Source organism: Parus major, chromosome 2 (assembly GCF_001522545.3).
Source record: "Parus major isolate Abel chromosome 2, Parus_major1.1, whole genome shotgun sequence".
Lineage (NCBI taxonomy): Eukaryota > Metazoa > Chordata > Aves > Passeriformes > Paridae > Parus > Parus major.
The window spans coordinates 513,986-541,871 of record NC_031769.1 but is presented as its reverse complement, the minus strand read 5'-3'; the positions used below and the strand labels follow the sequence as shown (position 1 = coordinate 541,871).

The 27,886-nt window shown below is 49.0% G+C and overlaps 1 protein-coding gene across 1 annotated transcript in view; it reads right to left on the bottom strand.

The window, feature by feature from the left end:
• SETD2 (SET domain containing 2, histone lysine methyltransferase) overlaps positions 1-27,886 on the bottom strand; it is a gene marked incomplete at its 3' end in the record, with an annotated part of 53,158 nt that overhangs the window by 17,595 nt on the left and 7,677 nt on the right. Inside the window, exons 2-12 of the mRNA XM_033512157.1 lie at positions 23,369-23,384; positions 15,140-19,551; positions 14,082-14,213; positions 13,134-13,262; positions 11,627-11,750; positions 9,938-10,015; positions 9,255-9,352; positions 8,044-8,170; positions 6,626-6,760; positions 6,131-6,259; positions 4,379-5,041 (exon numbers count right to left, since the gene is read on the bottom strand). Coding sequence (XP_033368048.1) covers positions 4,379-5,041; positions 6,131-6,259; positions 6,626-6,760; positions 8,044-8,170; positions 9,255-9,352; positions 9,938-10,015; positions 11,627-11,750; positions 13,134-13,262; positions 14,082-14,213; positions 15,140-19,551; positions 23,369-23,384 — 6,043 coding nt within the window. The remainder of the gene's footprint in view (positions 1-4,378; positions 5,042-6,130; positions 6,260-6,625; positions 6,761-8,043; positions 8,171-9,254; positions 9,353-9,937; positions 10,016-11,626; positions 11,751-13,133; positions 13,263-14,081; positions 14,214-15,139; positions 19,552-23,368; positions 23,385-27,886) is intronic.

Sequence of the window (27,886 nt, the reverse complement as noted above, 5' to 3'; positions counted from 1 at the left end):
TCCTCCTCCTCCTCCTCTCCGATGGAGCCCAGCAAGAAGAAGAACCAACACCACGAAATCCCTGCTTGAAGGCCAGAAAATCCCACATCAAACCACAGCCTGGCCACTCCCCAGTCCCATTGTTCTCCCAAACCATTCCTTGCTCTAAGTTCGATCAGGAATTACAGAATTCCTGATTGAAGCACGGGATGTTGTGCCGGAGCCGGAGCCAGGCGCTCCAGGATGGCCTCACTGGGGACAGGCAAGAGCAGCTTCAGCAGGATAAATCAGAGGAGACCTGGCAGGATCATCCCAGGGGACGACGGAAGCTCAGCCACCTTTGCTCACCCAAGATGTCCCACTCAGAGTGAAATGGCCTCCAGGGCAGGTCCAGGTTGGATATTGGGGGAATTCCTTATGGAAAGGGTTTTCCAGGCCTGGCCCAGCTGCCCAGGGCAGGGATGGCGAGTCCCCATCCCTGGAAGGATTTAAAATCCCTGTGGATGTGGCACGTGGGGACAGGGGTCAGCTGTGGCAGTGCTGGGGGATGGTTGGACTCCATCATCTCTGAGGGCTTTTCCAACCTCACCAATTCCCTGATTCCAGGATTATTAAGGACCCAGATGGGTGCAAAAACAAAGTCCACTTTGTCCCAAGTGAGGGTGAGGACTCAGCCTTGAGCTCCACGTCACCGCAAACGCTCACAAGGACCCAACTAAAGCCTTTTAAACCCAAGACTGGCTCTTCCAAAAGATTTTTCCTAAAGCCAAGACTGTCTCCAAGTCACAAGGAGAAGGCCTGTGGATCCTCAGAGCCACAAATCCCAGCTGCCCTTTCCCAGAAGGTGAGGGCTTCCTCTGGGCTGGAGGAAGATCCCCAAAGCTCGGTCCCACGTGAGGCAGAGCAACACCAAAACCTCCTCTCTGTCCCTCAGCTCAGCTCCTCAAGAGGACTTTTGGGAAGAGCTTCCCAAGCTCGGCCCTACGGCGCGTTCCGGTGATTCCAAGCGTTCTGTTGGCCACATGTCACCTCCAGCACAGGCCTCTCCACACGGACCAGCCCGTGGAGCCTTACCTGAGCACAACCCACCTGGAAGAAGCAGATGGAACCAGCCCCTGTGCCCTTGCCGGGTGTCCAGCAGCCAGCCTTTGGCACTGGGAGGGAGTTTTCAGCCCGGGAGGAGCCATGCGGCGCTTCCTCGGAGAGCGGGAACGGCGCCCACGAGCCCGGGCTGAAAACTCTTCCCGTTGGGAATGTGAGTGTGGAATCGGAAGTGTTGGAGCCCTGGAAGGACTTTCAAGTCCTGTGTGTAGAGGTAGAGAAAAAAATTAAGCTCACTTAATCCTTTCAGGCCAGGAGCTGGGATTTCCCCGGAGCGACGTCCATTGCCGGCAATGGACGCACCAAAATAACGTCGGCATCCCCGAGTTAACCACCTCTGTCCTCCTTTCACCTATCACACTGCTCAGCTTCCCAACCATCTTCCCGGCTCTTGGCGCTATGTCCTCTCCCTTCTTCCGCACGGAGTTGGAGAAAAGGAGCCCCTTGGTCAGCTCTGGCTGCCCGGAGAAGCTGGATGGAAATGGTGGAAATCACAAGGGGGGTCATCAGCAAGGCTGGAGGGGACAGCGCTAAAGTCACGACGTTTCCGACCCTCCCGACCCCCCCGGCCAAGGGCAGGCGCTCCACCGCTCCAAAACCCGGCTTTTCCAAAGCTTGAGAAAGGCACCCGGGGGTGGATTATCCATCCCCCTTCCAGCTTGGATTTGTCTCATAGACATCCGGGGTGGGCTTTGGTGGCCACTTGTGAGGTGAGAGTTGGACAGAGGCAGTTAACTCCCAGAGCCAAGAAAAAGTCCAGGACAGGGTAAATTCCCAGCTCCCAGTTTCCCTACAATTGTTTTATAGGAGAGAAATGACTTGGTCACAGCCCCGTGTCACGATCCTGCTTTTTTTGGGGTGGATTTGCTGGGATTACTCCGAGCTCGTGAGATCCAACCCCATCCCTAGAACCAGAGCACGACCTGAGGCTCATTAATAAATACAAATTGAGGATGAAAATCCACGTATAAAATATGGGAATGTGTCGGGACTCCGTGGTCCGATCACAGCTTCAACACAATTCTGTGGATTCCCAAGCTGAGCTCCTCCAAGCTCCAAAGAAAACACAAATCCTGGGGATAAGATGACACCATCAGATCAAATTTGGTCTCAAACCAATGTTTTGGGGAAGTTTTGTGAAATTTCACACGTTTTATTAATATTTTATCATTTTCTCTGTGATGTTCTGTGTGCATGAGCGTGGAAGGGAACACAGCTGTTCCAAAGGAACAACTCAGTCTGGACACCCAAAACAAAAAGCAGAGCAGGACTAAAGCCTAGTTTAACTTTTAGTTTAAAACAGGTTGGATTTGATCTTGGAGGTCTTTTCCAACCTCAACAATTCTCTTGGCAATGATGGAAAAGGACTTTTCCCAATTTAATCACAAATTTAACCTGACGGTGTCGCTTCGAGAGGAAAACCAAACACTCTTGGTGTGTGTTGTTTTGTTTGAATTTGTTTGAATTACCAAATTCAAACGTGGAAAATGATCAGATCCACTTGGAAAAAAGGAAAACACCGACCCACAACCCATCCTCTCTACAGAAATGTGTTTCACCTCACAGATTTGTGTCACAAACGATTGTGCCCAAAATCTGTCAATGTTCAGGAGTATCTGATCCTCCTGAAAAATCCAGGAATTCTCCTGGGAATCTCTGCACTTCCAAGTCCTGCTGTTTGCAGCTCCAGAAATGGCACAAGCAAAGCCTTAAGATGAGGTTTCCTCCACCTGCTCCGGTGCCGCAGCACAATTAACGCCCATTATTTAAATTAACCTCTTTCAATCATTACTCATTATCAAAGTCAACAGGTAAATAAATTCCTTAGCTCTGCGATGCATCAGAAAATGTAAATTTGCTTCAAACTACTTCCAGTAATTAAAGCTGGGCTGGTGATTGATCAAGAGAAGGGCAGAAGAGCCTCCGAGTCCCAGCAAGCCCTGGCGAAGCTGGAATTGCGGCAGCGCCCTGAATTCCTGCTGGATCCTCAGGAATCGCTGGGTTTGGAATCATTAAGGAGGATCCCAGCCCTCCTGCCCTTGAATGTAAGGAATATAAAATGGAATGCAATCCTGCAGGAGCAGCAGATCCGTGAACAGCTCCCCAAGATCTAAAGAAACCCAAGGAATGCTGAAGTGTTGAGCGGAGAGTGAGATCCATGGAATGGTTTGGATGGGGAGGGACCTCAAAGGACATCCACAGGCAGGGACACCTCCCACCACTGTCCCAGGCTCCTCCAAGCTCCAGCCTGGCCTCAGACACTTCCAGGGATCCAAGGGCAGCCACAGCTTCTCTGGAAACTCGTGCCAGGGCTTGCCAACCCTCACAGGAGGAATTAATTCCTCCTTATCCACTGATCTAAACCTTTCCTCTCTTAGTTTAGAGCCGTTACTGGAATGTCATCCCACATTCCCTCCAAAAGAATCTGCTGGATTCATTCAAAATGGGATCTGTTGGCTGCAGATCCCATTGGCCAGCTGTGGGACAGGGACACGACTCCAGGGGACAGAAGGAGTCACCAAGCCCTTCTCCTAAAGAGGTTTTCAGAAGACCTCGATGGGAGTGAAACCACTCAAGTGCCAAACAGGACCCAAATCCGGGCATTTCCAACTGCAAACACCCAGGGGTTGATCCATCACTGCCCTTGGGAGAAGCTGGCATGGCCCACAGACCCTTCTCTGGAGGCTCCACGCGGTGCAGGTGAGAAGCAGAGGTTGAAAGGACAGGAAAAGCTGGGGATGTTGGGATAATTGAATTCCAAGAATCCCAGAATGGCTGCCTTGGGGGAAACCTTAAGGATCATCCAATCCCAGTCCCTGTCATGTGCAGAGACACCTTCCACTACCCCAGGTTGTTCCAAGCCCTGTCCAACCTTGGACATTTCCAGGGATGGGGTATTTAGGAGTAGCCTTCAACACTTCCAAGGACGGAATTCAGGAGCAGACAGTCCACCAATCTGTGTGAACGTTGAGGGAGGTGGGCCACTTCCACCCAAAATGCTCCTGGGAATCTCAATCCCTCAGAGCTGCCCTTTCCCTGGACAGCCTAAGAAACAAGGGGATGACCGAGGTTGTCCTCGTGTGCCCAAACCCAACCAGTTCCATCAACACCTGGACACTTCTCAGGGCACACCCAGGGCAGTCGGCACCAGAGGATTTATACAGAAAGCACTTTTTGTGTAGAAAAAGCCACTTAGTTACCAAACATTGACCAAAAGCCATCAAACCAGCCCCATTTGCACCACACCACCACCAAATCCACGTTTTCCTCAGCTCCAGGTGCTGGAGCCGCCTCTTACCTTGAGCTCCTTCCAGCTGTCGAGCAGCCTGGTGGCCAAGTCGCTCACATCCACCATTTTATCCGTCTGCTCCTGGCTCCTCTCGCTCTCCACGTCAGAAACTCCTTCCTCTTCATCCTGCGACGGCGTTTCCATGGCCATGGGCTCCTCCAGCTTGGCTCCATTGCTCTCCTTGACCTCTGCCTCGGGCTCGGCCTCCAACTCCGCAGGTTGGGATTTGCTGCTCTCCGCCGGCGCCTCCACAGCGCTTTTGATGTCCTGCTGCTGCTGCTGCTGCTGCTGTTGCTGCTGCTGCTCCTCCGGCACCTCCATCGGGGCCGCCTCCAGCTGGTCCAGGTCCTCCTTGCCCTCCTTCCCTTCCAGCTCGCTGGTGGTGTCCGAGATGGCGCTGTCCATGCTGTTCTCACTGATGATCTTCAGCCTCCGGAACACCAACTTCTTGGGGGTGTCGGTGTCACCTTCCGCGCTCTGCTTGGCCGAGAGCTCCGGGGTGTTGAGCGGGGTGTGGGCCCGGGACGTGTTCTCGCTGGAATATCCGTCGCCCTCGCTGAGCTGCGGCACCGCCGTCTTGGTCTGAGCCCAGCGCTGGATGATGGGCAGCACCTTGCTCTCCTCCAGCATGTTCTTGGTGGGGATGGGGAGCAGCTCCAGGGTCTTCATGATCTAAGGGCAAGGACAAGCAGGGCGTTGGGAGAGGCAGCAGGGTTTAAAGCTGTGCCCAAGCTGGAATAATCTGTTTTTCTCGGGAAGAATTAACGCTGGAATATCAAGGTGGTCACAGAAGGCCGGAATGGTTTGGGTGGGATCTTAAGGATCATCCATTCCACCTCCTCATGGGCAGGGACACCTTCCACTATCCCAGGCTGCTCCAAGCCTCATCCAAACCTGGCCATGGACACTTCCAGGGATGGGAAGTCCACGACCTCTTTGGACAACCTGCGCTGGGACCTCATCACCCTCACAGCCAAGAATTCCTTCCTAATATCCCACCTGAAATCCAAATATCTGATCTGATCCAATGCTGGTCACAGGGGATGGGTGAGGGATTTTGGGAAGGATTTCTTCATGGAAAGGGCTGTTAAACATTGGAGTGGCTGCTCAGGGAGGTGGAGACCCCATCCCTGGAGGTGCCCAAGGAACACCTGGAGGTGGCACTCAGAGCTCTGGGCTGGGGACAAGGTGGGCATCGGGCCTGGACCCAATGACCTTGAACTTCCAGGTATCTTTGGGCATCCCATCCCAAACTGCTTATGGAAAACTGAAAGATTCCAGTTCTACTTCAGGATCTCAAAATCCCTGTGCTCCAGCACTGAATGAACAGCAACAGCAACAACCTTTACGTCTGGCTCATGGAATCTACCTCAGGAATCCAAGGAAAACCACAGGAGCAAATTCCTTCCATTTATTAAGGATCTGCCCGAGGGCAGAAGTTTCAGGCCTGCAGTTCTGAGGCACCTGAGGTCGTTTTCCGTGACCACTTGGCACGGATTTGTATTTAAAAAAACAGAAGGAAAAGAAAATCCTCGTGATCCCGAGCATTCAGCAGAGCTGCCAAAACCCTGTTCCCCAAAAAGGGCTGGCCAGTCCTGGCACAAATTCCTGGAGGGATTTAAGGGCCCTGTGGATGTGGCACTCGGGGACACGGGTGAGCCATGGCCTCAGCAGTGCTGGGGAATGGTTGGACTCCATCTTAAAGAGCTTTTCCCACCTCGAGGATTCCCTGAGAGCTCCCAATCCCAGGGAATCACTGACCTCCAGCTGCAGCTTCAGGTTGTTGGCGGTGCTTCCTCTGCCATCGCCCAGCTCCGTCATCCAGATCCAGAGCAGGGACAAGCCGTGACACTCCAGGAAGGACTTGAGGCAGGACTGCGAGTGCGTGTTCTGGGGAGCCAAACGCGCAACAGTCAGAGACTTCCAGGTAAAAACACGGACAACTGCTCCACTGGGATCACAGCCAAAGCCAGAACTCGGCACCTGAGCAACTCCAGGCTTGATTTGAGTGGCTGGAACTGCTGGGATTGGAGCAGGGATCCAGCAGGGATCCAGCAGGGATCCAGCAGGGATCCAGCAGCAGGAGCATTCCAAGCACTACAGCTCTTACTGGGGAATAAAGCTGAAGGATAACGGATCCCGGAGCCGTTCTGCTGAGCTCGGGATGCAGGAAAAAGGGCAGGACCTGCCTCCCACATTCCCCCTCTTCCTCTGAGGACGTGGATCCCTCCCTTTCCCAGGAAAGCTGCTCCTCACCTGGATGAGTTTGAGGCAGGTGAGTTTCTGCTCCAGGGTCTCGATGCGGACCATGAGGCGGGACAAGCTCAGCACCTGGTTTTTATCGGAGAGACCCTCCCCGTTCTCCAGCAGCGCCTCCAGCTCCCCATCCACCTGCAGAGCCAAAGGAAAACCAGCTCAGGCTCAGGGAATTCCCTTATTCCAACCTCTCCTTTCCCTGAGGAATGGCACGTTCTTCAATCTGGAGGAAATTCCAGGTGGTTCCACCAAAACCCTCCCGGTCCTGAGTTTATCTTTTCATGCAGGGAATTATCTTTTAATTGCAGGTCAAATTTAGTCTTTCTATTCTGAATTGTGTAAATTCTTTATAAATTTGTAATGATTGCTGGATTATAAAGTGTAACAGATTTCTAATCCTTACAACAAAGAGATTCCCTCTCCACATGGACACTGGAATATCACCCTCTCATTTAGTGATTAATTAGTGGTTTAAAACACCCTATAAATGATTCAGGAATTCTTCCTTGGCTTCCTCACTCTCTATAAATTATTTAGGAATTATTTCTTGGTTTCCTCACTCTCTGATACAGCAAATAAAAGCAAAACTGGTGTTTTTAATCTTCCCAAAAGATTTAGGGACAAATCTTCTCCATAGGAATAGAGGTTTGTCTCTTCAAGGATGGAATCATTACAAATTTGTAGGAATTAAAGATGAGCCTGTGCAGTTTCTGAAGATTTCATCCAGAAAAATTCCTCTTGTTCTGGATTCTCTGAGCTTTTTCCACATGGTGTGAACCCAACCCTGCAATTCCACGTGTTCCCTCTAAAATTCCACTTCCCACCCTGGAGATGGAGAAACTCTGCCCTTGGAGCTGCCAAATTTCAGGTGATGCCCTAAATGGTGAAGCCAATATTGTTCACCTTTTATCAGTGTTGAAAAATCATGGAAAGCAACTGGAATTTTTAAATCCATGTGGAATTTGTGGCGGGGTTTAGTTATGGATGAGCAAATACTGGACCTGGGAAAAGTCACTCTCTGGTGGGATTTTAAATAACCAGGAGAGAGGAAATATGGATTTAACAGAAGATCCGAGAAAACGCAAATCCTGAGGGGCCTCGTGAAATAAAATCATTGGAGCTGGAAAAGACCTCCAAGACCATCGATCCAACCTTTAATGACACATCCATGGAAAAGGCTGAGGTCATCAGGAGTCATAAAGGAACAGGGATGGGATGGAACAGCCCCAGGGAGGCTCAGGTCGGATATTGGGGAAATTCCTTTGTGGAGAGCACTGCTGGTGGTGGAATTCCCATCCCTGGAGGGATTTAAATCCACGTGGATGCAGCTCTGGTGCTCTTGGCAGCGCTGGGGGATGGTTGGGCTCAATCCCAGAGGGATTTTCCAACCTTGGGCGTTGCAGGAGAGCCAAACTCACCGAGTCCTTTTTCCGGGAGCGTTCCTTCTTCATCTTGCCGCCGGCGGCGCGGATGCTGACCCTGTTCTCCCCACCCAGGTAGCCACGGCAGTTGGAGGAGCCACAGAAACATTTCTGAGCCTCTTTGCTGTGGGGAGACACAAAAGGAGCTTCAACAACAGCTCAGCACCACCCACAACCATCTCTTCTCCAGGAACGAGAATGGCTCTGCATGGAAAAGCCACGGGAAATCCCGATGGAGTTTTTATTCCCAACACAACTCCCGTGATCCCCAGCTGGAATGCCAAGCCTGCCTCGCCCCAGGATCTCCACAGGCCAAGGACTGGGAACCAGACAGGAAAAACCACCAAATCAGGTAGGGCTGACAACTCCTTATCCCACCTTGCCATCAATATCCCAATTTTCCTAAGGGATTTATCCTCGGGATTACACATCCATCAGGAAAAGCTTGCATTTCGTAGCATTTTATAGCTCATATATTGAATTTTACAGCTCAAAACAGGATAAAGAATGAACTCAGGATTCATGGAAGCAGCAAAATCCACATGGAAAATTTGTTTTGGATCTTCAGCCATGGATAATAAATGCAATATATATAATAAATACAATCAATAGAATTCCCAAGGAATATTTCTACCAAGCCCTTGTGTTTCCCACTTGACACACATTTGTTTTGAACTCCTGAATTCCTTGGGAAAATTGATTTCAAATACGTGGAGCCCACTGGAGGAACGTGGCTCTGCAGTGGCAAGAAACAGGGAAGTTCAATTCCAGGAATTTTCTAGGAAGGAGGAATAATCTTAAAATGCACCTAAAAACTCATTCCTGCCTACGGGAAGGGCCTGGAGAAGGTTCCAGAAGGAAAATGAAGGGATGTTCCTCAAGTTGCACCTCACCAAACAGAAACGGAGGAATCTTAGGCTCAGGTTTAGCAAAGGGATCCAAATTCCAGGCTGGAGCTTTCCCTGCAGCCCTGGATTAGGCCAGGAAGAGGGGATGGAACAGCAAAGCCATAAAACAGGAACGACAAGGGAAAAAGGGGAAATTCTTGAGGAATATTGCAAAGTCTGAAGCTTGCCTAATTAAAAATCAAAGCAGGGAAGGTAATTAATTATCTGGGAAAGGGATGGAGCAGGACCAGCGACACTGGGAAAGGAGGAAGAGCTGGGAATTCCCCGGAATTCCCTGGAATTCCTGGGAAGGACACGTACCCGTATCTCTGGAATTGGTAATCAAAGGTCAGCTCCGAGCCCGACGGGACCAGCTTGGTGGTGAAAAAGCCGACCCGCAGCTGCCCATTCACCGTCCACTGCGGAAAAAAGGTGCCACAAGTTAATCCAGGCTCAACTCTGCTCTCCCCAGAGCACAGCAATCCTTGGAAAAGCAGCACGGAGGAGTTTAAACCCGGGCCGAGAGCCTGGTTTAACTCCTGGTTTAACCCCTGGTATAATCCCTGGTTTAACTCCTGTTTTAACTTGTGGTTTAACTCGTGGTTTAACTCGTGGTTTAACCCCTGGTTTAACTCCTGGTGTAACTCCTGGTGTAACTCCTGGTGTAACCTCTGGTTTAATCCTTGGTTTAACTCCTGGTTTAAATCCTGGTTTAACTCCTGGTTTAACTCCTGGTTTAACCCCTGGTTTAACCCCTGGTTTAACCCCTGGTGTTACTCCTGGTTTAACCCCTGGTTTAACTCCTGGTTTAACTCCTGGTTTAACCCCTGGTTTAACNCCTGGTTTAACTCCTGGTTTAACCCTTGGTTTAACCCCTGGTTTAACCCCTGGTTTAACTGTTCTCTGTCCCTGATACAACAGCAGCAGGAATTGCCAGGAGAAGGAAGGGAAAGGCTGTGCTCCATGTTCTCCAGAGGGAGATGGGATGGATTTGATGGATTTACCTTCTGGGTCTCACAGTTTGGCTCGCAGCTGTGGTTCATGAAACGGGAGCAGTTTCCCTTCTGGGTGGCATCGATGATCTGAGGAGGAACAAGAAATGGGAAAAAGTTCATTCCTTGGAATGGGAAGTGGCTACAAACACACCCCAGGTGCAGAAATCGTCTCCTTCCCACTCTTTATTTGGTGTTCCCCAGGGCTGTTTTGGAATTGGGGTTTGTTAGGGCATTAATTCCCCCAAAAAAGAGCATTTAGGTGCACGGCTCCTCGTTTTCCTGAGCTCTGAAGCTGGATGTGGATCCTGGATTCTGTTTCTGACACAGCCATGAAGGGTTGGGACAAGGAATTTTTCTCCCAAACTCCTCATATTCCAAGGGGGTTAAATAAAAAATTAATTAAAATAATAAATAAATAATAAAATAAATAAATAATAATAAATAAATAATAAAAATAAATTAAAATAATTGAAATAATAAATAAATAAATAATAGAATAAATAAATAATACATAAACAAGTAATAAAAATAAATTAATTTTTAAAAAGGAAAATCATCAAAATAAAAATTATATAAAATTATATTAATACATTAATATATATTATATAACATATATTGTATATAATATATAACATTATAATATTAAAATAATATAATAAAATATTAAAATAATAATGTATAATAGTATGTTATTAAACAATAATATAGAAATAATATAAAATAATAAAATAATATTATATTAAGGTATTAAAAGAATTATATAGTATATATTATACATAGTATATAATAGATATTATAATATATTTTATTATATATATTATATGTATATAATATATAATATATATTGTTGATACTTTATATATAATTTATAAGAATATATATTAGAATATATATTAATTTATATAATATATATTAATATATATTATAATATATATTCGTTTATATAATTTTAATTTATGTAATTTATTTATATATTAATTATTTATTCTAAATAATTTTTAAAAGGAAACAAAAACTCCTTTCATAACTGGAAATGCTCCTTTGTGACACTTAAAACCACACAACCATCCCAGAAATCCTTATTTTAGGAGGAAAAACACCCAGGAAAAATCACTCAGAGTATTTTTATCTCATTTTCTCTCAAGTTCCCCAGACCCAAAAAGCCCTGACAGGAGAGACAAGGAGAATAAGAGATGGAATTTCTATTTATCCCCTTTGTTCTCAGGCAGAGGGAACAGCTCCACATCCCACAGAGCCATAAATAATTAAGCAAATCCCAAAATGAAATATTCCAGTGGCAATCCTGCACGGAGGGACTCGGCCAGATTAAAATATCCCAATTCCACGGAGTTCCATGTGAAAGGAAATTTGGATTTTTGGTGCATTTGGTCAAGGAGAAAGGGCGAGTTTGGCTTGGAGCATCTTCCCAAGCTTCTCTGTCATGGATGTTCACCCATGGAATGATGAGCCACGCTCCATCTTTTCCTTTGGAAAGACACTTTCCCCTCCCTAAGGACACTGGGATACATTTAAACTGCCAGGATTTTCTTGGAACCGAGCAATGGGTTCAAAAAAATCCCCAAGCTGGAAGTTTCCTTTCCTCAGGAAAACATTCCAAATGGATTCAGGACGTTGTCAAGGAACACACAGATAAATCCAGCCTTTCCCAAAAGCCATCCCAGCAATCCCAGTGCCCACCTCATCGTTCTTCAGGGCCATGAAATAATAGTGGATGTTCTTGTTCCGGGCATATTCCTTCACCCGAGCCTTGAATTCCTTGTGATCCAGCACTTCCCCGCAGTATTCCAAGACAAAAGTGTTGCTGCAAGAGGGAAAAATATCAATTTTCTTAGCAAAGAAACCACCAAGGATGGAGACAAAATAATCCCTGTGCAGGTGGATTTGCTGAACACAACTCCCAGCCTGGCTGTGCTGCTGGGGGAGAAATAATGATGGGATTTAATCTCAGGGAATTCTGATGGATTTGGGATTTTATGATGGGAATTTGGGATTTTATGGGAAGGGGGCAGAAGGATGAAGATCCCCTTGGAGCAGGGTTTGTTCTGAATATTCGATATATTCACAGAATTATGGGGTGGATCAGGCTGGATGGGAATTTTGGGATGGTCCCATTCCATGGCCAGGGACACCTCTCACTGTCCCAGGCTGCTCCAAGCCCCGTCCAACCCAGCCTTGGGCATTCCCAGGGATCCAGGGGCATCCAGAGCTGCTCTGGGCAGCTGGGCCAGGCCTGGAAAACTCTTTTCAGGAGGAATTTTCCCAATATCCAACCTGAACCTTCCCTGGTGTTAATTGAGGCCATTCCCTCTCCTCCTGTCCCTGTTCCCTGGGAGCAGAGCCCGACCCCCCAGCTGTCCCCTCCTGGCAGAGAATTCCAGAGAGGGAAAAGATCCCTCTGGATCCTCCTTTGCTCCAGCCTGAGCCCCTTTCCAGCTCCCTCAGGAATTCTCCAGCCCCTTCCCAGCTCCCTCAGGAATTCTCCAGCCCCTTCCCAGCTCCCTCAGGAATTCTCCAGCCCTTTCCCAGCTCCCTCAGGAATTCTCCAGCCCCTTCCCAGCTCCCTCAGGAATTCTCCAGCCCATTCCCAGCTCCCTCAGGAATTCTCCATCCCTTTCCCAGCTCTGTTCCCTTCCCTGGACTCGCTCCAGGATGTTCCCTTCTCCCAAAAAACCTCCTCTTTGTCTCCCCATCCCGATCCTCCCTTGTGCTGCAGATTTCAACATCCTCGCTGCTCTCTCCTTTCCTGGCCTCACCTAAACCAGCACTTGGAATTACAATCCTGAATTAACAGGATCCCCTCAGGATCCTCCTGCTGCCCAAAGAGGAGGAGGAGGACTCAGGAGGAGAAGTTTTGTGGAGATGGGAAGAGATGAACGGACACAACCAGAGCGAAGCAGGGACAGAGAAAGGGGAGGCAGATTCATCCCAAGAATAAACCATTCTGGGAAATGGTTTATTCTTGGAAAGGAAAGGCTGCTGGGAAAGCAGGAAGAGCAAAACCAGAGTGGGAGATCAAAGAATAGATGGGCAGATGGCAAAGAGGAAAAGAGACAAGGATGAGCTGGGAGAACCCTGATCTCCTTTTCCCTTCATTATTCCCTTCATTCCATAATTTCCTTCATTTCCCTTTATTCCTCCTGGAATAAAGGAGCAGGAAGAGGCTGTGGGAAGAGGGAAGGCTTACGATGGCAGGTCCTTGGCAGCTCTGAGCCCCCAGCCCTTCTTCTCGGTCAGGATCACCTCCACATCCGCGTGCTGCTTCTTCTGGAAGCGCCGGTTGGAGCAGTAGTCACCGTTCGGACACCGGGAAGAGCTGAGGGAAGGGAAGAGAAGGGAAGGGAAAGGAAAAGGAAGGGAGAAAATCAATTCCCAGCAGGAAAACGGCTCCAATGGAAAGGGCTGAGATGGGAAATAAATCCCAAATAATCGTCATGAATTCCGTGTGAAACCTTCAGATGTGGTTGGCTATAAAAAGCACAAGCACGGGACTGCCAACGTGCAAATGCAGATTGTTTATTTCTGGAAAGATAAAACCATTTGGAATGCTGATCCTGCTGTATTTCTGTATCAGAAATCCCATGGGGAGAACTGGGCTCTTCTCCCTTTGTTCTGGGGGTTGTTCCTTCAAGATATTCCCTGCCCTAGGTCTGGCCTAGGAGAGAGAAGCAAAAATTGGGATTCTGCCAGGTAATTCCTCCACAATTCCTTCCACGGTCCTTGTGCCGGGGGGGAATCCCAGCAAACACCCTGTCCCTGCCTGCAGCTCCCATGGAACAAAAACCTCTTCCAGAGGGAGAAGGAGACAACAGCCAGGGGCTGGAGAGGCTCTGGGGAAAGGAGATCCAGGAGGGCTGACCTCCTGCAGACCATCCAAAGGGTTAAATCATGGAATCATGGAATGGTTTGGGTGGGAAGGGACCTTGAGGATCATCTCATTCCATTCCTTTGCCACAGGCAGGGACAATTCCCACTATCCCAGGCTGCTCCAAGCCCCATCCAAACCCTCCCAGGGATGGAGCTTCTGCTGGCAGCTCCCAAGGTCACTCCAGCACAAACACTTCCCTGCCACCTGCCAGGAATTCCCAGGTTATTTGAGGGATTCCCAGGACACTTCCAGGCCCATCCCACTCACCATTCAATCATGAGCAGGCGGTTGAGACAATCCTCTCCACAGGCCACCTCGCCCTGCGCCCGCTCCTCCTTGGACAGCGGGGGACACTCGCACAGCATCCGCTTGATATCCCGGTGGGATTTGTTCTTCTTCCTGGGAAAATCAAGGCATGGAAATACAGGTGAGACAGCAGACAGGTGGAGAAATTCCTCCTCAATCCTTTCCAGTGGTTTTTGGGAAAAAAAAGGAAGATAAATTTCTGGGATAACCACCGGGAGGGACGGGAATAACCAAGGACGACGCTTGGCTCTGTGATGACTTTATCATGACAAAAGGTGATTTCTTAATGAGAATCCCCAGGATATTTGGCTGTTTTTCCTTTCTCCTCCCTGTCTCTGTTTATTTGGACATCCTTATTTTAATAAGGCAAATTGGGAGGCTTGGTTACTTCAGCCTCTGCTTTGCTGCCAGGTGAGAGGATGAAGAAGAGGAGAAAATCAGAGTTAGACAAGAAGCAGGGCATCCACTAATTCATATTTTAACTTCCATGAAGGATTTGGGGAATGCTCTGGAGCATGGATCCAACAAGGCAAAAAACCCAAAAGAAAAAAAATCAAATTATGGCCATTAGATCTAAAAAAGCTCCTCTGAGATTATAACAAAGACATGGAAATAACCAAAACCTCTGGAAAAGCATCTTGTTTGTCCAAAAGCTTTCCCACACCTGGACAGAATTCCCTGTGCCAATGGAAAGGGAGCGAGCTGGCATTTGGGGACACTAAACAGGCAGGATCTGGAAAAGCTATAAAAAAGGTCATAAATAAATCAACCTTTCCCTCTGATGCTCCCATTTTCCAACTCTTTTCAGCACTTGGGAACGTCTGGGCCAAACTGGGGGATTCTCTTTAGGAGAAGAGAGCCCGGGAGTGGCTTTGCCAAATGTTGGGAATGCAACATCCCTTCCCCTCCCTCCAAAGGATGCGGATTTCCCCATAAAAACCCAACCCCAAATAGAACCAAATGGAAGCCAAATCCCAAACTTGCTGCAGGAATTGAAACCAGGATAAAGCAGCAGTTACCTCTCTGTCAAGTAGACGTTCTCCTCGATGAGGTCGAAGTAACAGGGCATCTTCCCCTGCTTGGCAAACTCCTTCCAGCGCTGGGGGTCCCTGAAGTCGTCCATGATGCACAACCTGCCCACCATGGAGGAATCCTGCGGCGCCGCCTCCGCCTGCTCCCCCTCCAGCTTCGCCTTCCTCTTCTCCCCGGAGTCCCCGTCGCTCTCTGAGTCGCTCTCCAACTCCGGACGCCTTTTTTTTGGTGGGCCCCTTTCTTTAACCTCATTTTTTTCCAAGGTTTTCACCTCCTCCTTCTTCTCCCCGCCCGGCAGCGGCTCCTTGGTGGAATTGCTGCTGATCTCGTGTGCCTGCACCGAGCCTTTTTCCTTCTGCCCGGGCATCTGGGATTTTCCAGAGGGGCTGGGAAAGCTGGGCTTGCAGTCCTCATCCCAACGCTCATCCTCTTCATACTCCTCGTGGTCTTCCGTCAGGGAATCCGGCACCTGCCCTTGGATGCGTTCGTAGCTGCCCACGGAGGCTCTGCTGTCTGCCCTCGCGTCCCAGTAACCGTTGCCTTGCCAGTAGCTCTGGGAGCTGGGATAGGCTCCGGAGCCCGGCGGGTAAACGTAGCCCGAGTACATCCCGAAGCTGCTGTCCGGCTGCTGGTAGGTGCTGCTGGGCTTCTCCTGCTGGGAAAAGTCCCAGCCCACAACCCCTGTGTCCTCCGGGGCACGGAAACCATCCAGCCTGGAGTAGTCTCCGAGGCCAGACTGGTTCAGCCCGCCCTGCCCTTGCCGACTGTCGGGCTTGGAAGAGCTCGTCTGGTGTCGGGATGCGTCGGTGCTCTCCAAACTCTCCGGGACACAGAAGGGCTGCTCCTCCGGCCGGCCCACGGGCCTTCCCACGGCCGCCGCGTCCGGCAGCGCTGTCCTCTCCTCCGCGCTGCCTTTGCCGTGGCAATCGGCCGTCAGGTCCGCCTGGCTCGTGCTGTCCACGCCGTCGCTCTGGGCCTGGCACGGATCCGCCCGCAGCTCCTCCGGCTCCTTCCTGCTCAGCTCTGTGGAGGTTGCCGGGCTCTTCTCCATCCCTCTGGGAGAGCACCTGCTCTCCACCTGGGCACCACCTTTACTCCCCGCATTTTCTGACCTCTCCTCGTAGTAGGGCCTGCTGGGCTCGGGCCGCTCATCGTCCCAGTGGTCGGAGAAGCGCCGGCTGCTCCGGGAGGAGCCCGGGCTGTTCTCCTCCGTGGCAATTGTGGAGTTCTTGGGAACCACCACAACAGACTGGAGCCTCTTCCGTGGCGTCCCATCATCGGAATCCGAGTCCTCCGTCTCGCTCTCCTCGCTGCCCCCCTCGCTGTCGCTGTCTCCCATGTCGGAATAATCGTCATGGCCGGCGGGAATGAATTCCGAGGCGTTGCCGCTGCTGTCGCACGTTGGGGCTTGGCTCACCATCTCCACGTCCTCTGCGGTGACGATGACGTCGGAGGAGGGATACAAAGCGTCTGGAAAAGCCGAGGCCACCAAGGGCTCGTTTCCCTCGTCCCTCTCGGCCGACACTCCAGGACACTGAACCCTCAGCTCATCCAGCTCGGCTCCCTCGGTGGAAACGGCGCCTTCATCCACAACCTCTCTGCCGCGGCGCTCCAGCGGCACTTCCGAATAGTAGGAATGTTCATTCTGGAACAACAATTTGCCTTTTGCTGAGCCAAGATCGACGTGCTGAGCGTCCGACTCCAGCATCTCCTCGGCTTCCGAATGCTGCAGCGGCTCCTGGCACACACCCGGCGGGGGCACGTCCCATTTGGAAGAGACGCTTTCCTCCGGCACGGGATGATCCGACTGGAACCTCTGGGAACAGCCATCCTGGGAGGAATCCCTGCTCGAGCTTTCCACTGCCAGGCTGATTTTATGGGAAGGATGGCCATGCTCATCCTCGCCGGCGGACTTGGAATGGGAATCCTCCATGCTCTCGTAGTCACATGTCACTGTCTGCGGCTCCACCTGCACGTCCAGGAAAGTCTCGGACGTCACTTTCAAATCCGCAGGTTCCGCTTCTATTTCTACTTCCGAGTGGTACAAACCAGGGGTGGCATCGTCAGAAATGTAGCAAAAAACAGGTTCTTTGGTTTTGTCACACGGAGTCACCTCCTCATCCGACTTCTTAAGGACAGCTTGAGTGGGATCTACATTCACGACAGGGAGAGGGGCGGCTTCCTCCGGCGGCTGCGGAGCCTCCGCTTCCTGGAACAGGCTGTTGCACTCGCTGGACTGGACCCGGGAATCATCGGGCTCTTGCTCTTGGGGCACATCTGTGCTCTCAAACCCATTGGATGGCAACAGATGCGACGGGCTCGTCTTGATGGCCGGCGACGCTTCCGACCGGCCCGGGCCGTGGTCAGAGGACGCGGCGACATCCTCTGCTCTGGAGGCACTGGAAGTTGCCAGACCCTCATCCTGACCCTCCGGGGAGCCGTTCACACTTGATTCCATGGGGAAACACGTTCTTAAGGGATCGTGCTTTGCCTTCAAGAACGTTTCTTGCTCCTTAACACTGTCGTGGCCTTCGTTTGCTACAAGTTCCTCGGATTTTGAGTTCGCCAAAGCCGCCTTGGACTCGTCGGCCTTCAGCAGAGCGGGAGAATCGCTGAACTGATTTAACGGAGAAAGTGTCTTTTCCCTTTCCAACTTTTTCACACTGGACACCCTGATCTCATTGTTCTTTACACAAGAGGTCTCTAAATCTAGAGAATTAGACTTGGACTTGATTTCTTCGATCGATTCTGTACAACAGAAAGAACTCTTAAATTTATCAGGCTTTGGTGCGGGGGCCTTGGAAGGGGTGGATTTATAGCGGGAGGAATTCACATTACTGTCGGGCTTGGAATGGGATGTCCCCTTCCGATAGCCCAGTTCATCGAGGGGAGAGCACCTTTTGGATACTTCACTTTCGGAAGTCCTTTTGGAATCTCGATCTGCTTTCGAAGACGACCTCCCCCGCCTGTCCACGTCAGCGTGAGACGACTCCGCTTTGCTGTCCCTGTCCGACTTGGAGTAGGAGGATCTCGAGTCTCTGTAGGAGGAGGAGGAATGGGAGGACGTACGCCTGGAGTCGCTGGACCTGGAATGTGTCCTCCTGTACTCATCCTCCGAGTCCGAGCTCTCCCGCGCGCGGCTGTCCGCGTACGACCGGGAATACCGCGACCGTTCCCGGTACGGCGAGCTCCGGTGGTACCGGCGGTCGGAGTCGTAGTAATGCGAGCGCTCCGACCTCGAGTAGGAGGAGCTGGTTCTGGAGCTGCGATCGGAGCGGGAACGGGAATGGGACCGGCTCCGCCTCCTCTCTCTGTCCGAGCGGGAGCGGGAGGACGAGTACCGCGAGTCTCTCTCCGATTTGGAATAGCTCGAGTACTTCTCATCCCTGTCCGACCTGGAGCGCGACGAGGACTTGCCCAGGTCATCGCCCCGGAGGGACGTGGAGCTCCGTCTGGGATCTCTCTCCTTTTCCGTGCTGGAGATCTTCTGCTCGTGCGACCGCTGGCTGGAGGAGGTCCTCACAGAATCCTCGTCAGACTCGGAGCCCTGCAGCGCGCCGTCCGACTGCGAGAACTTCCTCTTGGCGCCCTGCCTCCGGGAGCACGCGGAAGCACCCTTGGAGCCGTCGGAAACCTCATCCTCCTTCCCAATATGGGAATCCTCCTTCGGCGGGGTTATCTCCGTCCGCTCGGGCGCGGTTTGAGCCACGCGTTCCTCCGAGCCGCGCGGCGCCGGATCCCGCTTGGCGTCCAGCTCCGTGGCCTCCCTGGGCAGCGCGTGGCTCGGCTCCCTCGGCACGGGAGCTTCGGCTTCGCCGGGCGGCGACAGCAGCAGCGCCGGCATCGGTGTCACCGGTGGCGGCGGTGGCGGCGGCGGAGGGGCCGTGGCTCCGGGAACCGGCATCGGTGACGCCGGCGGGGGCGGCGGGGGCGGGGGAGGCGGCGGCGTCGGGGGAAAATCCACAGCCAAGGCCACCGGTTCCGTTGGCGGCGCCGGGAGCGGTGCCGCGGGAGCCGGGGGCGGCTTCGCCGTGACGTTCAGTAAATGTTTTTTAAAATGAATCTTCCCCAGTTCTACCTTCGGTTTTGGAGGTGAAGATTCCTCGGCTGAACTGGCGGCGTCCCCCAGGTCCAGTTTATTTTTGGGGTTAAAATCAGCCAGAAGGGGAACCGCTGGAGGGCTGGGAGTTTCATTTTGTTTCTCGTTTCCCAGAGCAGCCAGGAATCGATTGGGTAAAGTTTTCTTGGTTAAACTAATGCTGAAAGACACTTTTTGTCTTCCCTGCTCCTCAAGGTTAACCTTGGTTTTGGTGCCTTTGGGCAAAAAGCGGCTCGAGGCGACGCCTTTGAACACAGGACCTTTGATAAAACCAGCTCTCGGCACCGCTTCAGGTTTGCCCTGTGGAAGAAAAAGAAGATGCGGTTGGAGGAATTGGATTTTGAGGGGTTTGAACTCAGTTCTGCAGCATTTTCTTTCACCTGGTGAATTTTTCATGATGATAAAAGAGAAATGTATACCCTGGGTCTGTCTTCTTTGCCCAGCTCTGTCCTGAAAAAATCAATTCCTCAGACTTCTCCAGCTTGAAACTAAGCCTCCTCTGAGGTTTGGCCTGAGGCTTTTTATCTGACTTACTGATGACCAAGCTCAAAGTCCTTTTATCATTTAATTCTTATTTTTTTAAAAAGAGAGTTCAGCTTATAGAGTTAATTGAGGGCAAAATTCTGCTTTTTATGCTCTTTCTGTGGTCCCAGGCTAAAAAAGTTCCTGAGTTTTAAGCTTAAGGTGTTTTTGTTTTCATTTGCCTCCAGCTGGACGCAGCCTTCCAGTACTGGAGAAGCTCCAGGGAGAGCTCAGAGCCCCTTGCAGGGCCTGAAGGGGTCCAGGAGAGCTGGAGAGGGACTGGGGACAAGGGATGGAGGGACAGGACACAGGGAATGGCTCCCACTGCTTGGATGGGATATTGGGAATTGGGAATTCCTGGCTGGGATGGAATTCCCAGAGCAGCTGTGGCTGCCCCTGGATCCCTGGCAGTGCCCAAGGCCAGGCTGGACGGGGTTTGGAGCAGCCTGGGATGATGGGAGGTGTCCCTGCCATGGCAGGGGGTGGCACTGGATGTTCCTGAAGGTCCCTTCCCACCTAAACCATTCTGGGAATTTGATTCCAGCACAAACCAGACCAACAGCACTCACAGCAGGAATTGAAACCCCATCCTTTCCCACCTCCCCCAGCATCCTTCTCCCGGGCATCAGTAATTCCTGCAAGTTCCCAGGCGCCGGCCTAGACCAGCATTAATTAACAACTCCCCAAGAATTCCCATCAGGACCCAGCGGTGCGTGATGACTTCGTCACCTCTGGATCAACCGACTGCTCCAAGCTCCATGTGCTTCCCACCAGGAGGTTCTGCTCCAGGAGCTCACCCAGCACCTTCCAAGCCCAAGCCCAGGGATTTTCAGAGCCCACAACACCCTGCATTCACCCATTTCTCCTTCTGTTTTAAATCTTAGAGCTCATCTGTGTCCCAGGAATAAAACCCAGGAATAAAACCCTGGAGAAGATAAAGTGGGAAAAAGGGCTTTGTCGTCAACAGTCCCTACTTCCTAAAATCCAAACTGCATCAGAATCGTGGAATTCCAGAATGGTTTGGGTTGAAGGGACCCTCAGGATTATCCCATTCCACCCCTGCCATGTTCAGGGACACCTCCCACCATCCCAGGCTGCTCCAAGCCCTGTCCAACCTGGCCTTGGGCACTTCCAGGGATCCAGGGGCAGCCACAGCTGCTCTGGGAATTCCATTTTGTGTGTTAACCTTAATTCCACTGGAAAGAGTCGTATCCAAATTGTCCAGAGCCGGGTTCTGCTGCCGTAGCTCTTTTGGCAGGAGCAGCAGTTTCCTGCAGCCCCCTGTGAATTATTAAGGATTTTGTTATCCTTTAACTCATGGAAAACAAGGTGGAGCTGCCCAGGCTTGAGGCACCGCAGTAAATGATTAAATGAGACATTGGTGGACTGGAAATCCCGGGGTTTTTTGCACCCTGGGACATCGCATATCCCAAAAAATCCTCCTTTTCAACACATTGGGGGTTTTATTGTCGGGGTCTTTTAATGGTCATTCCATGACCTGTCCTGGTGACCCAACCCAGCACCACTCTGGATCTGCAGCAGCAAATTCCCTTCACTGTGGGAAAACTGGGAGCAAAATCCAAAAGAATTTCCTTGAAATCCATGGTTTTTATGAGTGGACATTTCAGGGACGGTTTTAAAGGAGTTTCATGGCTAAAAAGCCACCCAAAACATTGACTCTGGGAAAAAGGAGCATCTCCAGCTCTGAAATGGGATCCTGTCACCACAAGCACCTCCACAAAGTCCTGCTGAAAATGCCATCCCTGTTTTCCAGAGAATCCACACAAGTGATCCCGGGAATAAACCACAAGTTTATATCAATTAATGCATGGAAGAATGAAGGACAAAATGAGCACTGCTGAGACCAGGAGTTCAGCCTACTGAAAAGTGAGGAAAGAACATTTTGGGGAATTCCTGGATCAGTTATTATCCTTACAACAAGAAATTCTCATTATTTCTTTACTCCAATCTGGGAAAATAGAAGCGAGCAGGTTCCTCCCCAACCACACCCTGAAGGATCTGAACCCAAATTCTTATCAGGGATAGGATTCTTTAATCATATCAATTATAAATAATAAATTAATAAATGTGTATAAATTATAAATAATAAATTAATATATGTATAGAAATTACAAATAATAAATTAATAATTTATAGCAATTACAAATAATAAATTAATAAATTTATATCAATTACTAGTAATAAATTAATAAATTTATATCAATTACTAATAATAAATTAATAAATGCATAGGTAAAAATATTGGAAATTCAGGGAATCGGCATTTCGGAGTTTTCCTTCTCACTAAAATTTTGGTGCCATTATTTTAAGTGTCAAAAATCAAAAAAAATTTGTGTTTGATCAAAATCCTTCTCATTTCAAGCACAACAGCTTTGAAAGAATGGGAATAAGGGGGTTTGGATAGATCCTCCTCTTCCCAAAAATTGCTGCCACATTTCCATTCCTCCCCTTCCCACAGCCAATCCAGCAGAGCTGACACATTGCAGGATATTTTCCCTCATGTGTTCACCCCTTCCAGGGATTTTTTTCCTTAAAATACAATTTCCAGAATTTGAAATGCACTCCACAGGTAACTTGGAAAATCTCCTAGCTGGGAATTACTGGAAAAGCTCTCCAGGAGAAGAGGAATTCTCCTTCTCCTCGTGTTTTACAGAAAGGGAACGTTACCCAAAATGGGGAAAAAAGCACATCCAAAATGATTAACAGCTCTCATTCCAAAGGCAGGAGATTCAAATCTATCCCAGGCCTCCAAGTTTTCTCTTTTCCCAATAAATTCATTGAGTCACAGGCAGCAAAACTCATTATTTTTACAAATTAAGTCTTTAAATAATCAGCACCAACCCACACCGAGCTGTGCCATCACCTCCCGTGTGCTTGTGGCACGAGTGGTACTGGAATTACTGCTCTTCCTTCCCAAATTTAATGGGAATTACTGCCCCTCATTCCCAAATTTAATGGGAATTACTGCCCCTCATTCCCAAATTTAATGGGAATTATTGTCCCCCATTCCCAAATTTAATGGGAATTATTGTCTCCCACTCCCAAATTTAATGGGAATTATTGTCTCCCACTCCCAAATTTAAGTTATTGCCCCTCCTCCCCAAATTTAATGAAAATTATTGCCCCTCATTCACAAAATTAATGGGAATTATTGCCCCTCATTCCCAAATTTAATGGGAATTATTGCCCCTCATTCCCAAATTTAATGGGAATTATTGCCCTTCCTTTCAAAATTCAATAAAAATTCATGCCCCTCATTCCCAAATTTAACAGGGATTATTTCCCCTTATTCCCAAATTTTATGGGAATTATTGCCTTTCCTTTCAAAATTTAATAAAAATTATTGCCCCTCATTCCCAAATTTAACAGAGATTATTTCCCCTTATTCCCAAATTTTATGGGAATTATTGCCCTTCCCAAATTTTATGGAATTATTGCCCTTCCTTCCCAAAAGTAGCCAGAGGAATCCCAGAAAAGCATCCACTTGCTTTATCCAACCCATGGAATTTCTCAGCCAAACCAACCCAGCCGGGCTCACAGGAGAGCTGGGAATGTCAGAATTTCTTTTACTCACCTCATTTTCTTCTTCTCTATTGCGATCCAGCCGGGGAAACATGGAAAAAAAAAAACAGGGAAAGGAGGTGTGAACACCAGGAAGGAGCAGGAAATGTAACAGAGCCCATCTGGACTTGGAATGGGATTGGACTCGGAGCTGGGGCAGCACCCGGACACAAACCCAGCTCTGAGGAGAGCCCAGCACAGCTGGGAGGCTCCAAAATTCCCTGCAAAACCCCACATGGATTAGGACAGAGCAAACCTTTTTGGAGAGAACTGGTTTGGTGTTGATTCCAGTTATTCCTGTGGGAATAAAACCCACCAAAACAACGTGGTTGGAAAAGGTGGATTTGGGATTCTTTCCATTTGAATACTTCCCTCAATAACTGGAAGTTTCTGCCTCTTGAGACAGGAATTAAAGATTTTAACGAAGGTCTGAGCGCTGTGCACCTGCCCTGGCTAATTTGCATAATTAATCCCTATTTTGGCAGCTTGAAAATGGATTAATTAGGATCATTCTCCTGCTGAGCCAACAGGAAAGTTGGGAAAACCCAACTTTCCACTCAATTTCTCTGCTCCGATCCTGCAGTGAAGTCATTTCTCCCCAGGGAAGGAGAAGGAACAGGAACACAACTCCCTCTCCTCCCTCGATTCCTTGGAGAGTGCCAGGGAATTCCTGGGTCCTACCACCACACCTGAGCCAAGATTCATCCCAGAGATCCTGAAATCCCTCTCCAGCGCTCCGACACAGCTCAGAATTCCAGGGAATTCCTGGGTCCTGCCACCACACCTGAGCCAAGACCCATCCCAGAGATCCCAAAATCCCTCTCCAGCGCTCCAACACAGCTCAGAGCTGGAATTTTCCTACACGTCATCAGCTTTGTGGTGACAAAGCCAAAGATTTCCACCTCAAGCATCAGCTCCACGAGAAATATCCAATTCTGGAAGAAAAAGTCCAAAGTTTCGTTACGGAGCGAGCCGGACGCGGTGACGGCACGAGGACCCCCCGCGTTCCCACGGATCGGCGAGCGGGAGCTGGATCAAAGGGATGTGCTGGGAAGAACATCCCACAGATTCCTCACAGGAATATTCTCCTGCCTTTCCAGAGCCTCCCATCCAACTGATCCAATGGAATTGACCCAACGGCTTCAATTCCATCCAGGAAACCCCAAGGTGGGAATTCCCACCTGAGGATGGGGCCAGGGCGAGCCAGGAATTCCAAATCCCGCGGATCCGGCAGCGCTTTGGCTGAATTCAGGCCTAAAAGGAGCTTTCAATTCCAGGATCAGCAGGAGTTTGGGAATTTCAGGAAGCGTCACGTGGTTCCCGGGGCTGGGTTTGAGGTTCTGTGGGGTCAGCGCTCCACAAAAAGCTGGGATTTGATGATTTAAGGGTCATTCCCAACCTCGGTGATTCCAGGAGGATTTTCCTAAGCCTTCCTAAGCAGAGGCAGCAGGGAATTAGGACCACCAGATGGAAGCTGAGGGTTCCAAAGTGCAAAAAACTCTCTTTATCCACAAAAATCCATCTTAAATCAGCTAGGAGAAAGGTAATTAAATTTCCTATTTATAATTAATAATGAGGATAATTAATGACAAGGAGAAAAGAGAGTTGGGATTGTTCAAATCCCAGAAAAATCAGCAGGAAAAGGAGAGGAATCAGGTGATGCCCATCCCTGGAAGGGTTTGAAGGTGTCCCTGGCTGGGAGAGGATGATCCCATTCCAACCCCAATTCATTTGGGATTCTGGGATTCCATCCATTAAAATAAAAGGTGTTGACTTTCCTCAAAGCTGGATTATGGATCCCATTTCCTTCCCAGCCTCTTCCTTCTCCCAAAAAAAAAAAAATTCCCATAAAAATAGAATTCCAAAATTAGGGAATGCGCTGCCGTTCCCTCAGGAACCTCGTGCCAAATTCCTCCCACGCCGAGATGGAGTTACGTAAAACCCCCTGCTCCAACCTCTCATCCATCCCAATATTCCAGGGATTTTCCAGCACTTTTCCAGCTCCACGGGTCTGGAGCAATTCCCTCTGCTGCCCTTTGCTCCCTGCAGGCACCAAAAATCAACCCGGGATGAAAATGAACGTGGAATTCCTGAACTTTTGGGGCTCCTTCCTGGGAAAATCAGGAGAAAAGGGTCGGTAAAATCCCAATTATTCGAGCTGAACACCCTGAGAAGCGCGAAGGAAATTGTGAAAATTTACCTAAAAAACCACAAATTCAAGCAAAGAACAAAAAAACAACCCCAGCACCTTTGATCTTTGATCTGTTTCCAGCTGCTCGGTGCCTTCCTTTTGTCCAAAAAACAAAAATCCAACACAAATTAAGTCCCAGGAAAAGCTTTTTTAAGGCTACAGAACCCTAAATTTATATCAAATATCAAATTTATATCAAAATTCTTTACATGGGCCACATTTCTATCATTTTTTTTTATATATGGAGCCACATTTCAACCAAATTCTTTATTTGAGTTTTGATCAAAATTCCCTACGTGGAGCCAGATTTTGACCAAAATTCCTTCTCTGGAGCTGTATTTTGACTAAAAAAATTCTATATTTTACCTGTATCAGCTTCTCTCCTGATGGAAACATCCCAATTTTGTCACAGGAATGGTGATAAAAAGTAAAATTGGTGAGAAATTTGTGATAAAAAATAAAAAAAAATATATAAAAAATGGTGCTAAAGTAAAATTGGTGATAAAGTAAAATTTTAATTCCAGGGTTCAGCAGCTCCAGCGTTTCTTGGTGCTTCACCAGGTTGAGCTGAAGGAGTTTTTTCTCTTTTTCAAGTGCAAGCCACACAATAATTGGAATTTTATCCTGCTTTTCCTTATGCAAAAGGAGCCCCAAAAATGCCCTCAGGCTTCAAAAGTGTAAAAGACAAAACCTGAGGAGCCTCATCTCCCTTAAATCCTGAGGTTTTGCTCTTTTCTTCCCTTTAAAAGAGGAAAATCAGGAAGTCTGGAGCTTTTTTTTATCTAAGTTTCATTGGCCAGAGCTGAAAAGGGCCATTCCCAGCAGGAATTCAGCTCAGGAATTCCCAGGGATCCATCTCAAAGCCACCTCCATGTGCAAAGAAAGGGAAGAAAATGCAAAAGCTCAGCTCAGGAAATCGGGATTTAACCTGTTTTGTTTAGGCTGGGTCAGCCAAAAATACCCTGGATGCAGCTGGAATTCCGTGGATCATCACCCTCATCCGCCAGGAAGGCAACAAAACAAACCAATTTCGGGTGGAATATTTGGAATTCCAGCAGGATCCTGAAGCCCAGAAGGAATTATCCATTATTATCCATTATTATCCATTATTATCCATTTTTTCCTGGATGCTGATGGAGAGCTGCATCCGTGGGTTCCTGCTGGGAATGCAAATCCCTGGAAACTGGGGAGGAAATTCCATCTCTGCTGCTCTCCTTAATTCCAGAATTCCAGGGATATTAAAGCTCATCCCATTCCCAGCCCTGCCATGAGCACCTTCTGCTATCCCAGGTTATTCCCAGCCCTTGGACACTTCCAGGGATGGAACATCCAGAGTTTTTTCTGGGAAAACTGCTCCAGGGCCTCGCTCCCCTCACAGCCGATCCCAAATTTTCCCTCAATTCCCATCCTCCAGACCACAGGATTTGCTGGAACACCCCCAGGCCTGAAGGGCCTTTGCTCCCACATTTATGAATCCCTAAAGTGGGATAAAAACCAAGGAAAAAAGTGCAGCTGTCCCTGTGTTTCATGGAATATTCATGGAGAAATTTCATGGAATACTGGGAGGAATCCCTGGGAATTCTTTTGTGCAGGTTTTTAATATCCTGATGTGTCCCTGCTCCCAAAAACACCACAGTGCAAATGGAGAATGGACAAAAGTTGGGAAGTTAACAGGGAATCCTGCTCCTTCCCAAAAAAAAAACATGGAAAGGCAAGTGGAGAGGGAAAATCCCTGGGAAAAATCTTATTTAACCAGGAGCTGGAATCCAAGCTGGAATCCAAGCTGGAAAATGAGGTCAGGGTGATGCAGCACATCCCCAAATCCAGCTCTCCTGCTTCCCAAAATCCCCATTTCCATCCCAAAATCCCCATTTCCATCCCAAAATCCCCATTTCCATCCCAAAATCCCCATTTCCATCCCAAAATCCCCATTTCCAACATTCCCACCACAGGTTTGGAGCTGGAAGTTTGGAGCAAGGGAAGTGAATCCATTTCTGCTGGAATAAGAAAGAGGAAGGATTGGATATTCCAGGGAAAAGGAGACAAATGTGCTGAAAATAGGGATTTATCCTTTCATTCATAAAAATTAGGAGGAGCTGAGTGACTTAATTTATTAATAATATTAATTATTATAATATTACCTTATTAATTATTAATAATTACTTAATTATTCCACAATTTATCTGTTGAATTTTAGAGAAGTCAAGATGTGCTCCAGGAAAAAGATCCAGTAAAGGAACAAATATCCAAAATTTCTCTGCTCCTTCCTCCAACTGCCAGAATTCCCAAAGTCCCCCCAATTCCTGCTTTTCCCTAAGGAAAAAATTCCACCTGAAATCC